We start from the raw sequence: 15001 nt of genomic DNA, 5'->3' as shown, positions 1-15001 counted from the left end.
TTTTACATAATTGCCTGTTTTAGATAAATCTGTATTCTGGGATTGACAAGCGTCTAACTGATTAAAGGGATATTGATATTATTCTGGTGTTTAGTACCATACCATGGCTCTATCTCAGTGAATTGAGAGTGTGGATATTTTCTATCTCTGCCCAACAGGTTCATTCACTTTAGCATCAATATTATAAAATCCATTTCTTGCCCTGTGAGCCTATTGATATGTGAAAGGCCCGTAGCGAAAGCTCACTAACAATTATTAATCTGGCACTATTGAGTTTAATACTGATCTTTAAGATCCACCTTAGATTACAATGGTTGCTGAAGTTATGATGAATTAGTAAGTGATGAGTTAGATGGTTAAATGTTCTTATGGAAATGTTGATATAGAACACAAAGAAGTTGTTTACCTGACTATTTGGACCTTGTTGCAGGAAGCACTGTCTGACATCCTCCATGAAAAACTAAAGCTCTCTACTGGACAAAGAATTGTTCGTTTTCTTATTCACCTACTTGCTTGGGTTCTTTCAATGGGGACAGCTGCAGGCTGCTGTGCTGCCATCTACTACCTCTCTAAAGACGAAGTATTGAAGTCTCAGGTAATGGCCAATAACTTTATACTATACATGGGAAAAGCAGTTAAATAAAATAAACTTTCAGCTGTAAACAAAGCAGGCATTTGCTAATCAAAGAAGAATGATATTGAATCCTTTCTGCTGAATGGTAGTGTGCTGCGATTACTTCAGTGTGTGATTTTCTTCAGCAAAGGTACATGTATTTGATGTTGAATGATTTCTGCTGAATGGTAGATGCTATGATTACTGCAGTGTGTGATTTTCATAAGCAAATGTATATGTGTATGATATTGAATCATTTCTGGTGAATGGTAGTATGCTACTATTACTTCTGTATGTGATTTTCTTTAGCAAAGGTATACTTTCCATATATGGTAATGGTAAGGTATTGCTGAAGTGAAGTTGACATGTGGCACACTAAACCAGATTGAACAATCTACCAATAATTTACACAGTGAGTATCCAGTAATTCACCGTCGTTTGAATGAATTGGAAGGTGGAGCTACTCCCAAAGGACCAGCATCAAGACCAGAAAGTCACTACAACATTCCCATGCTAGAAATAAGGGCATTCGTGCACAGGTTTTGATACAGCTTTCCTAGTCAGGTTGGAATATATTATAGAGTTTCCCTTAAGGTAGGGCCGTGTCTGAAAAAAAGTATGCACTGTGCAGTAGTCAGTGCCTTGAACTTGATTCACTGATTGACTGGGAGCTTGTAGACCGTGGCAAAAGCTGGTCAGATATACTTGTGTCTAAGTGCCCTCAGCAATGAGCAGGCACAAATATCCATCGACCTGCATACTTTCTCTGCAGTGCTAGATCAGATTTTCCCACAGGTACCTGCGATAGCGGTCTTCTTTGATGTGAAGAAGGGATTTCTATACTTTGGAGTGGCCGTTCCTATTTCTAGTGGTGACAAAGGTGGGCATTCCATCGGATTTTAATGCACTTATCAAGTTACTTTACACAAACCAGTCTACCCATATTCTGGTAACTAGCTCCAAAACTGACCCTACATCGATATCCAGAGGCACGAGAAACGGATGCCCCCTGTCCCCTCTGCTTTTCTTGTTGGCCATGGACCCCTTGGTGAGCCAATTGCAGGAATACCACTCACACGGGGGTCCTGTCTTTTGCTCACGGCCCGTATCTTGCCCATGTAGGCAGATAACATTCTGTTGTTCATTAATGAACCGGGGTCCCACCTCTCTCTCATAATCCGTGAGATCATACAATTTGGCCATCACTCTGGCGAAACCATCAACTGAGTGAAATCTGACATTTTCCTCGTTATGGACTCCAAATTGCAGGCCCCCCTAGAATACCCAATTCCTTGGGTCACTGACACTTTTAAATATCTAGTTATGAACTGCATCGTGACAAACAGGCTTTAGTCCAACAAAGCTATGGCCCTGCGCTCAACCAGCTAGAAACACTGGTGGTGCTCTAGATTAAGCTAGCCTTGTCAAAGGCTCACGGAATTGCCATCATTAAAATAGTGGCTCCTCCCTGTTTTCTCTATTGTTTGTCAATAATCCCATTTTGCTCCCCGGTACATTTTCAAAATGGTCCATAGCATCTTCATAAAAGTTAAATGGATCGATAGGCAACACCTCATAAGATGGCACTTTCACACATTGCTGTATGAGAGGGGGCCTAGAAGTACCACACCTGGAGCTCTAATATTTAGAAGCACAATTTTACTATGTAAGGTACTGGTATGCTGACACCAGACACCCCTACTTTCAACCCAAATAGATCATGTCTGTGACACACCCCTCCAGACGCTCCTGATGGGCCTCCCTAGAGACGCAACACACTGAAGGCTACTGCAACCACCTGCTGGGCCTGGAAAAGGCTGAGTGGACGACTAGGCCACCCTAGCTTATACTCACTAACCATATCGATTTTAAATAACTTACTACTAGCACCCAGGGTTGACAGAGTAGTACAGCGTGTATTGATGAAATTGGAAGTAAGCTATCTTTACCCCAACATGCATTTGCCACAGTGGAGCAGTTGAGTGGTGAAGATGCCCCCCTCATTATACCACTTCCTCTACTTGTTGGTGAGTCATGCTGTTCAGGTGGGTATGCCTGGCTTCCCCGACGAACCTCTAGACTTACCCCATTGATTATACGCTCTACCAAAAACACCAAATGGGTATCCTATCTTCATAAAACATGCTCTGCAACACAAACTGACACCCTGGACAGATTTAGAGTTGCGTGGAGAAGTGTGGCTCACTGGTTAGAGGAGGCAGACCTGGAAGCAGAGGTCAGCCCGGGACCAGGGTTCAATTCCAGGCTCGGCGGGGTCTTGAGTCCTAAAATGTCCATGGACTCGACAATTCTCGCTCCGGTGCCTACTCGATTCACGGGTTCACACTCTGCGACTCTGGGCAATAGCTTGCTTAATCTCCACAACGGCCCTTCGCGGCGGGATGCCTGGCTTTCACCTTGTGGATACCCTGCCGGGGTTATCTCACAGGGGAATACCAGGATGGGTTCCCTAAGCAATCGCTTAGAAACCGCTCGGTGATTTGCGCTATATAAGCGCTATATAAATTCCTGTACATTTACATTTACATTTACATGGAGTAGAGATTTAGGAACTGAAACCACCATTCCCCACGGGAAGTACTGCATCACGCAAATCAAACTGATTTAAATAAATCACAAGCATAAACTCATACATTTTAAATATCTGCATCACTTATACTCCACAGTTCTCTGACAGAATATCAATTACCAAAGTATCTACATACAAAAAATTTAGTCAAAAATAGCTATGTCAAAAATATCGGCTTCCTATACTTATAATTGAAGTTCTCTTCCAGGGGATCCTCATCAATAGTCATAAGCACTGATTATTCCCGCCCATGTGCGGGACCCCGGAAACAATATAAAAATATATATGTATAAAACACATATATCTCGCTCCACATATATGTATGTACATATATCATTTTTCTCACATCAATGCAGCCCCAAAACTGAGGCTAAACAATGCAAACACATATACATGAACTGCAATTAGTAAGGAATCAAAAAACACATTAGGTCAAAAAACCCTTGAACTTTGTGTTTTAATGAGTCAAACCACTCATAAATCCTGAAAATTGCTTATAAATAGACATTGTTAGCCCTCAGGCTGCATTGCAAAACAATATCATAGAAAATGAAACCATTTTTACAATAACTGGCACCGTGCCTTTAAGGCAGCCATGACCCCAGGCTTCCCATCATGCCTCAGGGGTGACAGGTCAGTTGTTCTTTCCGGCTCCTTCAGTCAGGACCCTGGTGAAACAGCTCCTTTTCTTTTTGACTTTCTGTCAAAAAATATTCAGCTTTTATTAGAATTTTTGACTTCACTCGACGTCTTTTAGACATAGAGTGCTGCTTAAACAATTTTTGTACTTAAAAAAGGTATTTTTCCTGTCAAAGATGCCTTCTCTCTTTAACAACTGTCCTTCATGTGGAAGGAAGAAGGCAAAGACTGACTCTCATTCAGTCTGTATCCTGTGCCTACCAGACTCTCATTCCTCTAAAACCTGTGAACACTGCCAGGTTTTATCTTCCAGGACTCTTAAAGATCGGGAGATGATTAGGGCTTATGGGCTTTCTGAGAGAGGAAGATCTCCCAAGAAGCAGAAAAGTCGGAAGACGCGGTCGACGTCGAGAGAAGCCCCGACTGGTTCACATTCGACGTCGGGATCGGCGTTGGAGAAGCAGTCGACGGCGACGAAGAAGATGTCTTCAGCGTCTACATCGAAGGTACCTCCGCTTCAGTCAGCGTCGAGGGACAGGTCGCCGTCGAAGCGGAAGAGCTCGACGGCGAGCCGTATGACGTCGAAACAGCATCGTCATGCTGTGACGTCGAGGCATTCTCCGTCGATGTCGGTCCATCGACGTTCGACGTCGAGCCATCCTCCGTCGACGACTAGCCATGGTCGTTCGACGTCGAGGGAGCCTCTGTCGACACATCATCGGTCGACGTCGATGCAGCCAACGTCGACGCCTGGACGAGAGCGTTCGACGTCGGAGCGGCATTTGGAGTCGAGGCACGCCCAGTCGCCGTCAAATCAACGGCGATCGGCGTCGAAACAGCCTCCATCGACGTCGAGCAGACAGCCTTCAACGTCGAAGGACAGCCATCGCCACCCGAAGTCGACGTTAGAGAAATCACGGTCGACGTCGAGGGAGCGCCTTCCTGCTCGGCGCTCAGCGTCGATACAACCACCGTCGAGGGATCAACAAAGATCCAGGGAGAGAAGTTCTTCGCAGACAAAGAACATTACTCCTGCAAAATCAAAGGAGGTGGTTCGGGACAAGGAAAGTGATTTATTGGACCAGACTCATGTCCTAGAGCCACAGTTGGGTTCTCCAGGTTCAGCATCGGCTGCGGAGGTGGAACAATCTCCAGTGCAGGATCCCCCTGCCAAGAGACGGAGAATCGCAGAAGAAAGATCTCGCTCAAGGTCTTCCTCTGGATCTCTGGTGAGTCTTTCCTCATCTTCCTCATCATCTCGGAGTGGCAGATCCTCGGATGGACAGAGCGGCGCATCTAATAGGGGGAGGTCTGAATCCCCTGCAAGATCGCAACAGGATCGAACGGATCAACCTCCACGGTCACGTACACCTGCGAAGGATCCCGTCCACAAGTCTCCTTCTGTTCATCTTTCCCCAAGGTGGAATAGACCTCTTCACCACTGGGCAAAGGACAAGGAGACGGCAGATCGCCTAAAGCGATATCGAGACCAACCTCTTCCCCGCAAAGAACGGTCTCGTTCTAAACACTCAAGTAAGAGACATTCTCGTCACAGAGAGCGATCTCGTTCCAAGACGCGTTCTAGCAGAAGATCTAGGTCCAAGAGGACACGTAGTTCTTCAAGTTCGTCGAGAACGCGATCTCACAGGGAGTACTCCCCGACTCTTACAAACAGTCCACGCTCAAGAGTGTCTCCAACTGAGGATATTTTCTTGTTCCAAGATATCTTGGGCAGGGGAGCCCTGAAACTGGGAGTACCGATGACAGCTCCACAAGTCAAGACGACTGTCATATTCGAAACCCTGCAACATAGATCAGCACCCAAACCGTTGTTGCCGTTGGTTCCGGGTATAATGGAACATGTGAATGAAGTCTTCCTCACTCCGGCAACGGTGAAGTCCGTTCCAGCGAGGATTCTCAAAAAGTATCGTCCTCCGGAAGAGGATCCTCTGTTCCTCAAAGCTGATCCACCGCCAGATTCAGTGATCATTACGGCGGCAAGAAAATCCAATGCGGTGGCTTCCTCATCCACGGTACCTCCGGATAAGGATAGCAAGGTGCAGGACTCATGGGGGAGAAGGGTGTGTAACACCTCAGCCTCTTTCCTCAAAGTCTCCAACGCGGAAGCCCTGCTCGGCAGGTATGACAGGTCTCTGTGGGACTCACTTCAGAGATTTACCGCAAAACTTCCTGAGGAAGATAGAAAGGACTTTGAGGAGGTTCTGATGGAGGGCAGTCAAGTCTTCAATCAGATTATAGGATCGGCAGCAGATGGGGCAACGCTGGCTACGCATGGCTATGTGCACGGAGTTACAGCAAGGAGAACATCTTGGTTACGCCTCACAGCATTAAAACCAGAGGCTCAAGCAAGAATCCTAAACCTTCCTTTTTCAGGCACATCTCTTTTTGGAGCAAGTGCGGATGAGGAGATGCAGCGGATGAAGACCGAGTTGGACACTCTCAAAGCGGTGGGACTCGAGAAGAAAAAGGAATTCAAGAAGAAATTCCGTTCGAACAACAAAGGTTATTCGAAGCAGAGGGTTCAAACCCCTCAATGGCAGAAAGGCCAGAACCAGCAGGGCCAGCAAAAGGCACAGTACAAAGGCAAGGGCAATTCCAAGGGAAATGGAAATCAGCGCCAAGGCAACAACTTCAATAAAGCTCAACAGAAGCAATGAGTCTTCACTTCCCCCAGCGCCGTTACCCACTCCAGTGGGGGGAAGCATTGCGCATCACAGGACAGAGTGGCAGGCCTTCACAAAAGATCAATGGGTGTTGTCTACGCTGCAGAATGGGTACTGTCTTCGTTTCCATCGTCTACCTCCACACGTCTCCCCGATGTCAACATCAAGCCACCAGCTACAAAGGTTAAAGGCAGAAGTAGCTACACTCCTCGAGAAAGAAGCCATCGAGAGAGTTCCGGTGTCCCAAAGGGGGAAAGGAGTGTACTCGAGGTATTTTCTGGTCAGAAAAAAGGGCCAAAAGGAAGAATACAGGCCCATTCTGGACTTGAGAACACTCAATCTGCATGTCCGAAAAGAAAAGTTTCGCATGTTGGCGCTTCACCAGATATATCCACATCTCAGGCAGGGGGATTGGATGTGTTCGATGGACCTTCAAGATGCGTACTTCCATATACCAATACGGCAAGATCACAGGAGATTCCTTCGATTCCGGGTGGGGACCTCTCACTACCAGTTCAAAGTCCTTCCGTTTGGGTTGAAATTGGCTCCCAGAGTGTTCACCAAGTGTGTCGCAGTGGTGGCGGCAGCTCTACGTCGCAGGGGAGTCTTCGTATACCCATACTTAGACGATTGGCTGTTGAAAGGTCCAACTCCAGACAATGTAAGGAATCAATTCCAGACATGCATAGAACTTTGTCAGCGTCTAGGTCTACATGTCAACTACAACAAGTCTGTCTCACAACCCACTCAGAAGATCCACTTCCTAGGAGCTTTGCTAGACTCCGAAGTAGGAAAAGTGTTTCCTTCGGAGGAGAGACAGTTTTCGATAGCCCTCAAGTGCCAGCAAGTTCTTCTCCACAGGTCCCAGAAGGTGCGGAAGATAGCCTCACTCTTGGGGTCGATGGCTTCCTGCATCTTCCTAGTACCGAACGCCAGACTTCGGATGCGTCCTCTTCAGCAGGATCTGGAGGACAAATGGGACCAACACTCAGATCGATGGGACGATCGGATCACTTTGTCGGAGGTAGCTCAATCTTCCCTCCAGTGGTGGACAAAGAGACAGAACATGCAGGTGGGAGTTCTCTTCCATCAACCTCCTCCAACACAAACGATCATCACAGATGCATCATTGCAAGGATGGGGAGCGCACAGGGGACCCCTACAAGTGCAGGGTCTGTGGTCTCCCAAGGAAAGCACTTATCATATCAACTTGCTGGAATTGAGAGCGGTTCACCTGGCTCTCAAAGCGTTCCTTCCCTCGCTTCAAGAGAAAATGATTCTAGTACAGACGGACAACACCACCACGATGTACTATTTGAACAAGCATGGAGGAACACGCTCAAGGACTCTGTCACTGGAAGCTCAGCGCATCTGGCATTGGCTTCTAGCTCGCAAGTTGTCTGTTCAGGCAGTCCACCTCCCAGGAGAGCAGAACGTGAGGGTGGACGCACTAAGTCGGCACTTCGAAGACAGAGAAGACTGGGTTCTCAACGACGAAGTGCTAGACGACATTTTCCAGTCTTGGGGTCGTCCTTCAATAGATCTCTTCGCAGACGACGAAAACACCAAATGCCCAAGCTTCGCCTCCAGGTTCTATCGACCAGGAACGAGAGGGAATGCTCTGTTAATGGACTGGTCAGGGCAGTTTGTGTACGCCTTTCCACCCCTTCCGCTGATCCCGAAGGTGGTGAGCAAGCTGAACCACTCGTGCACAACGATGATCCTGATTGCCCCCGACTGGCCGAGACAATGGTGGTACACAGATCTACTTCACCTATCAGTGTCTCCTCACAAGAGGCTTCCATGCAGGCAGGACCTGTTGTCGAAGATGAACGGGAGGATTCACCATCCCAACCTTCCGTCACTGAACTTGGCAGCATGGCTCCTGAGGTCATACAGTACGGCCATCTAGGGCTGCCACAGGACTGCATGTCCATTCTGAAAGAAGCACGACGCCCTTCCACTAGACATTCTTATGCATGCAAGTGGAAGAGATTCTATATGTGGTGCATGCAGAATAATCACAATCCGGTAAAAAGTCAGGAAGAAGCAGTTCTCCCATACTTGTTGTACCTGACTAAAGCAGGTTTGAAGTTTAACTCCATTAAGGTGCATTTAGCCGCTATTACTACAGCTTATAGGCGATCACCTTCGCAAACTTCTTTTTTTCAGCTTCCTGCAGTGAAAGATTTCCTGCAGGGTCTAAAGAAGGTGTACCCTCCTGTACGGCCTCCTGCTCCGCCTTGGGAGCTGAACCTAGTCCTATCAAAATTGATGGGTTCGCCTTTTGAGCCTATTCATAAAGCTTCTTTACAGCATATTTCCTGGAAAGCTGCTTTTTTGATAGCGATTACGTCAGCCCGTAGGGTGAGCGAAATTCAGGCCCTATGTACTAAAGAACCGTATACAGTTTTCATCTGAACAGAGTGGTGCTTAGAACGCATCCTTCTTTCCTGCCTAAAGTGGTATCAGATTTTCATGTCAATCAGTCTATCTCTTTACCCACTTTCTTTCCTAATCCCTCTACTCCAGCTGAGAGGGTGCTACACTCTTTGGACCTGAAAAGGGTTTTAAAGTTCTATCTGGACAGGTCCAAGTCTATTCGACATTCTGATCAATTGTTTGTTAACTACGGATCGATCAGAACTGGTCATGCAGCCTCGAAACGTTCTATCTCCAGGTGGATCGTTTCGTGTATCAAGCTTGCTTACCAATTGGCACAGAAGACTTTAGGGGGTTCCCCTAAGTCGCATTCTACTAGAGGTAGAGCAGCCACGGCGGCTTACCTGCAGGATGTTCCCATGTCTGAGATTTGTAAAGCGGCGACCTGGAGGTCTGTCCATACATTTACCAGACATTACTGTCTAGATTCTGACACGAGAGCAGATACCCAGGTGGGCCAGGCCTCCCTGAGGAATCTGTTTAACAGCTAGAGTTTTTTGGCTGTTATGATTTGGTTGGTTCATGTACTTCTCATTTACCTGCAGGTGGTTGATGGGCTTGCTATTCTATTCAGTGCTTATGACTATTGATGAGGATCCCCTGGAAGAGAAGGATAAGTTACTTACCTGTAATCCTAGTTCTCTTCCAGGGGTATCCTCATCAAAGTCATAAGCAACCCACCCGCCTCCCCAGGTAAATGAGATTTGGTACTGTTTTTCAATCTTGTGGTTGAACCCTGTATTCAGGGTTATGCAAAGAACAACTGACCTAACTGTCACCCCTGAGGCATGATGGGAAGCCTGGGGTCATGGCTGCCTTAAAGGCACAGTGCCAGTTATTGTAAAAATGGTTTCATTTTCTATGATATTGTTTTGCAATGCAGCCTGAGGGCTAACAATGTCTATTTATAAGCAATTTTCAGGATTTATGAGTGGTTTGACTCATTAAAACACAAAGTTCAAGGGTTTTTTGAACTAATGTGTTTTTTGATTCCTTACTAATTGCAGTTCATGTATATGTGTTTGCATTGTTTAGCCTCAGTTTTGGGGCTGCATTGATGTGAGAAAAATGATATATGTACATACATATATGTGGAGCGAGATATATGTGTTTTATACATATATATTTTTATATTGTTTCCGGGGTCCCGCACATGGGCGGGAATATTCAGTGCTTATGACTTTGATGAGGATACCCCTGGAAGAGAACTAGGATTACAGGTAAGTAACTTATCCTTACAAACATTTTGAAAAAAATATTTCGCTTTCACTAATATAGTTGTCTAAAATAGCCATTTTAAAACAGTAAATATTAATTACATTAAATAATAATACTAATATACTATAAAAAGGTATTCAATCGTTTTTTTGAAAAATATAACAATTATAATTTAAAAAAAATTCAAACAAGCATATATTAATAAATATATATTAATTTACATATATCTAATGTATTAATATTTTTCATTTATATTATAATATAAAGCTTTTTAAAATGTAAATATATAAATAAATATATATATACATATATCCAATAAGATAATTGTTTTCAAAAGCAAACCCTTTTAAATACAAATAAATATTGAAACAAAATAAAAAATTATATTTACTTAAAATAAATAAAATATTAAAAACATTAATAATTATAGAAATTATAATTTTAATTACCCCCCAATATTTTATATACATTTAAACAACATAAAGCAAACTACACTTTTTTAAATTAGCACATTCCCTATTTCCACTACAATATATACAAGAGTAGACATAGGGCCTGATTATGATGTCGGTTGGAAAGCCTCCGACCTACATGGTGGGTTTAAAGTCCAACCGCCGTATTATGATGAGGAAGGTTGGAGTTTAAACTGGCCTGGGTAATCCAATGCATTTCCGACTTGCTCAAAGAACCAGTTGGTCAGTTGAAAAGCCCTCATAATACTTTAAGGATTGCTTTTCCACCGTTGGAATTATGACGCTGGTTTCCGACAGCCAATCCATGCCGGCCTTTCTGACATGGATAGGCTGTCGAAAACTGACTTTGGGGACCCCTAACAGGGCCCCCCTGGCCCACTGCATTTGGCCCTGAGGGGCCCCTATGGCGCCCCCCCTTAACATCACTGCATTGTGTAGCAGGCAATGTATGGTGCCTGCCACGCAGTGCAGGGTGTTTAAAAACTTACATTTTTCAAAAAGGAAGTTTAGGACTGCACCATGTGTGGTCGCATCCTAATTGCGCTGTCGGAACTGGCAACCTATGGTCCGGCAGTTCCTTCCACAAAACAGTGTCCGTCAGAAGCAACTCCGACCGACATCGTAACAAGGGCAAAGTGTCATTCTCAGGAGGTGTAAAATTTCCAAGTGCCACTACACTCAATATAACAGTAGAGAAAGTGATTAATTTCAGAGAGGTAAAATTTACTATGCCCACTCCAGTCAGTGCAAAAGTAGGGAAGTGTTGAATTGAGGAGGGGTAAAAATGGTCTATTCCCACTCCAGTAAGTTCAACAGTAGCGAAAGATTTGGATTGCAGAGGGAAAAAAAATAATATTCCCACACCAGTAAGTGCAATAGTAGGCAAAGTGTTGGATTGCAGAGGGGTAACATTTACTATTTTCTCTCCAGTCAGTGAAACATTAAAAAAAAATATTATAAGGAACAAAATAATGATGATGCTATTAGGGTCCGAGGCGAGGCAATGCTTGAATCGGATTATTGAACATAGCTACTACAAGAAAACTAAATTTAAAGTTGTTATAGCCGCATCAGAAACATGGAGAAAAACAAAAAAATATTTGGGTGTTGGTGCTAACTTGAATTTCTATACTCCATTTAAAAAGTGTCCTTTATTACCGAATATATTTAGTGACCAGACAATGGTTAGATGGGATAGTGCTGGAATAAATCATATTGGAGATTTATTCCAGGGGCACCAACTAGTATCTTTTGAATATTTACTGAAGACATATAATTTAATTAGAACTGACGTTTTCAAATACCTTTAGCTACGGAGCTTCCTAAAGCAGAAAATAATCAATAACCAGATTACATTGGGCAATATAGGAATCTTTGAAGTAATCAAACTAAGATCTAAGATGAGTCCTATATATCAACTATTCATGGATAAATCGAAAGATGATCTACAAGATTGGGAGTTAAAATGGCAACACAAACTGGGGGTTGAATACATTAATATAGCAAAAAGTATAGAAATAGCTTCCCGTGTATTATTTAATGGCTCGCTAAAAAGCCAACATCTTATGTCTATAATTGGACTTTAATATACCCCGAGTAAAATTGGTAGATGGGAGGGGCGTGGCCGAGACAGCGATGTGAGCAGACGCGTCTCGTGCGAGCTCCGTCGCCCCGCTGCTCCATTAAGCTTGCTTCAGCGTAGTCCGGGGGGTTTCTATTCCTGGGGACCCCCTATGCACTGCCGACCCTGCCAGTGATCCCTTCTGGCGGCAAGCCACGGCTGTGGAAACTCACGCTGTCACCGATCGGAGCCCCGGGACCCCCGCGATCGGCCGCTGGCCGCCATCTTGCCGCGGGGTCTGCTGCCGGGACGTCTGGACTGGCTCCCACGGAGAAGGCCTACATAGCGGTCCGGGTGAGGCGCCGGAGCACCCCTGGCCCCACCTGCAGCTACATTCCACCAGCGGAACCTGCCTGCCGCCTGCTGAGACGCGCCGAGGCTGCTGGAGCCGGGCTGCCCCCGGCGGGGAACACAGCAGCGGCCTGGACGCCGCGACTACGAGAGTCCCCGGCTTTGGCGGGAACAGCAGGCCCGGACCGGAGAGGTCGCCGGAGGCCCCCTCCCCGCGAGACCTGGTCACGGCTCCATCGCCCGTTGCTGGACACAACTGGTGAGCTGCAGCGCGCCGCCCCCCCCCCCTGTCATTTCCCGGAGGGGCCCGGCGATAGAGGGGTCCGACCGCGGGTCTGCCCGCCATCTTCTCCCCTCGGTGGAGGACCGGCTCCCAAGTGCAAGCGACCCCTATCTGCGTGCTCCCTGCTGCCCTGGGCACATAGGCGGCGGGCTGGGAAGCCGATCGGAAGCCGCGTGTTGGTGAGGCCCGGGCCTTGGAGGGCCCCAGCGCTGCAGGATACATCCCCTGGCCGTTTCTCCCCTACAGCCCTGCCGAGCCTGGTGGGCTACTGACTGGACGACCCTGTCTCAAGCTTGCAGGGACCCCGGGGGCCTCCGCCACCTTCTGCCTCACGACCAAGTCGCCCCTGACCCTGGGCCTCCTATTGCTGGGACGCTGGGAAGCTCGAGGGGGGCCCTCCTGGACACTCTCCGGCCGCTGCTGCGGGGCCGACTGGGCACCGTGCTGGGGGAAGGCCCTGATTCAGGCGGGACCAGGAGGTTGCATCACGCCACAAGCCATCGGAGGCCTTTTGCCTGTAGGCCCCAGGCCCTGACTACCGTGGGGCGTCTGCTGACAACGATTTCCCGACGCCCCCCCTGCCTACACGCTGCCTTGCCTCCCCGGCTGAGCCATCTGCCCCCGCTCCAGCGGCCCCTCTGCATCCTGGACTCCTACTGCTCGAGCGCGTCCCGCCTACTATCAACGGGCTGACCCGGCTTCGGGCTTGTGAAGGCCACAGCTCGCCCCGCCATCTTCTGCCTCGTGGTCTTGAGCCCCTGACCGTGGGACCTGGGCTGCTAGATCACAGGGGCACCAGTGCGGCCTCCCTCGGACTCTCCCCCACCACGGACCAGGGGCTGTGCGCAACAGCTGGCCCTGCCCCCCACTGCCCCTTGACACCCTGAGTGGACCATGACCCGCGGCAAGGGGAACAAGCCGGACCCCCCGCCAACGACGACCAGAGGAACATCAGTGGCTTCCATGTGGGGCAAGGCGGGTTCGCCATCATCCTCCGGGGGCCCCCCATCATCATCAGGGGGGAAGCCCCCACCGCCAGCCGACTCTCCACCGGTGACTCAGGCCTTCATGTCCTCCTTCATGGCTGATTTAAAGTCTGGGATTGGGTCCCTCAGGACGGAGGTCCACACCTGCGTCAAAGAACTACGCAAGGAGGTCACCGACCTCGGCGACCGGGTTGACGGCCTGGAAAAGACGGTTGATTCCCGCACCGAGGACCTAGAGCAGATCTGGCAGAGAGTGGCGACCCTTGAAGAGCAGCATATCCAGCTCCAGATCAAGCAGGAAGACCTGTAAAACAGGGGGCGCCGCAACAACCTCCGCATACGGGGTGTGCCACTTGGAGAAGAGGGGACTGATACCATGGCCTATGTGGCCCTACTCCTGCACGTGGTGTGGGGCGAGGAAGACGCCCCCCCACCGCGCCTCGATCGCGCACACCGAGTCTTCGGAGCGGGAGGTAAAGCGGGCCTCCTACCCGACATTGTCACCAGACTCCACTACTTCACGGAGAAGGAGGCCATACTGAAGGCGGCTAGGGACCACCCGGACCTGCGGTACGAAGGCCACAAGATCCAGATCTTCCTGGACCTGGCCCCCACCACGCTCCACAGAAGGAAGGTCTTCCGCCCGATCACGGAGAGGCTCCGGACCCTCAACATCTCTTACCAGTGGGGACACCCTTTTGCTCTCATCTTCAGGTGGGAGGGCAAGCGCAGGGCACTCAGGTCCTACCGAGAAGCGGCACAACTGCTCGATATGCCGGAGTCCCCGGATCACAGCCCAACCCGCCCTCATCACCCGGAGAAGGCTCCTCCGCGCCCAGAATGGTCCACTGTGCGCAAACGTCGACGGTCCCCCCCAGTGGACGCCCTCCCTGCCTCGCAGACCAAGCAAGACATCATCGCTCACATCCGCTCCCTTGAGGGCGACCGCGAGGAGCAGGCCTCCCAGCTTCTCGCCTCTGGCTCTGAGGGTGGGGATCGTCCTTCGACTCCGGAAGGCCGCTAACCATTGCTACTGAGACTCACGCTGCCCTGAGCATACACTCGCCCACTGGGCACATGGATTTGTCTTCCTGCGCCATGGTGGCCTATCCCTACTGTTCTTGGGGGAGGGGCTCCCCCCTCTCACTAGCGGGCCGCCTC

At 48.3% G+C, this 15001-nt stretch overlaps 1 protein-coding gene across 1 annotated transcript in view; it reads left to right on the top strand.

Annotated features, from left to right (window-relative positions):
• Positions 1–15001, top strand: part of TMC5 (transmembrane channel like 5) — a 757208-nt gene that overhangs the window by 379193 nt on the left and 363014 nt on the right. The window contains exon 11 of the mRNA XM_086940869.1: positions 431–595. Within this exon, the coding sequence (XP_086796995.1) occupies positions 431–595 (165 nt within the window). The remainder of the gene's footprint in view (positions 1–430; positions 596–15001) is intronic.

The sequence above is a fragment of the Lissotriton vulgaris genome, chromosome 10 (genome assembly GCF_964263255.1).
Source record: "Lissotriton vulgaris chromosome 10, aLisVul1.2, whole genome shotgun sequence".
Classification (NCBI taxonomy): domain Eukaryota; kingdom Metazoa; phylum Chordata; class Amphibia; order Caudata; family Salamandridae; genus Lissotriton; species Lissotriton vulgaris.
Note: the sequence above shows the minus strand (reverse complement) of the source record. Positions and strands in the feature narration are given on the sequence as shown.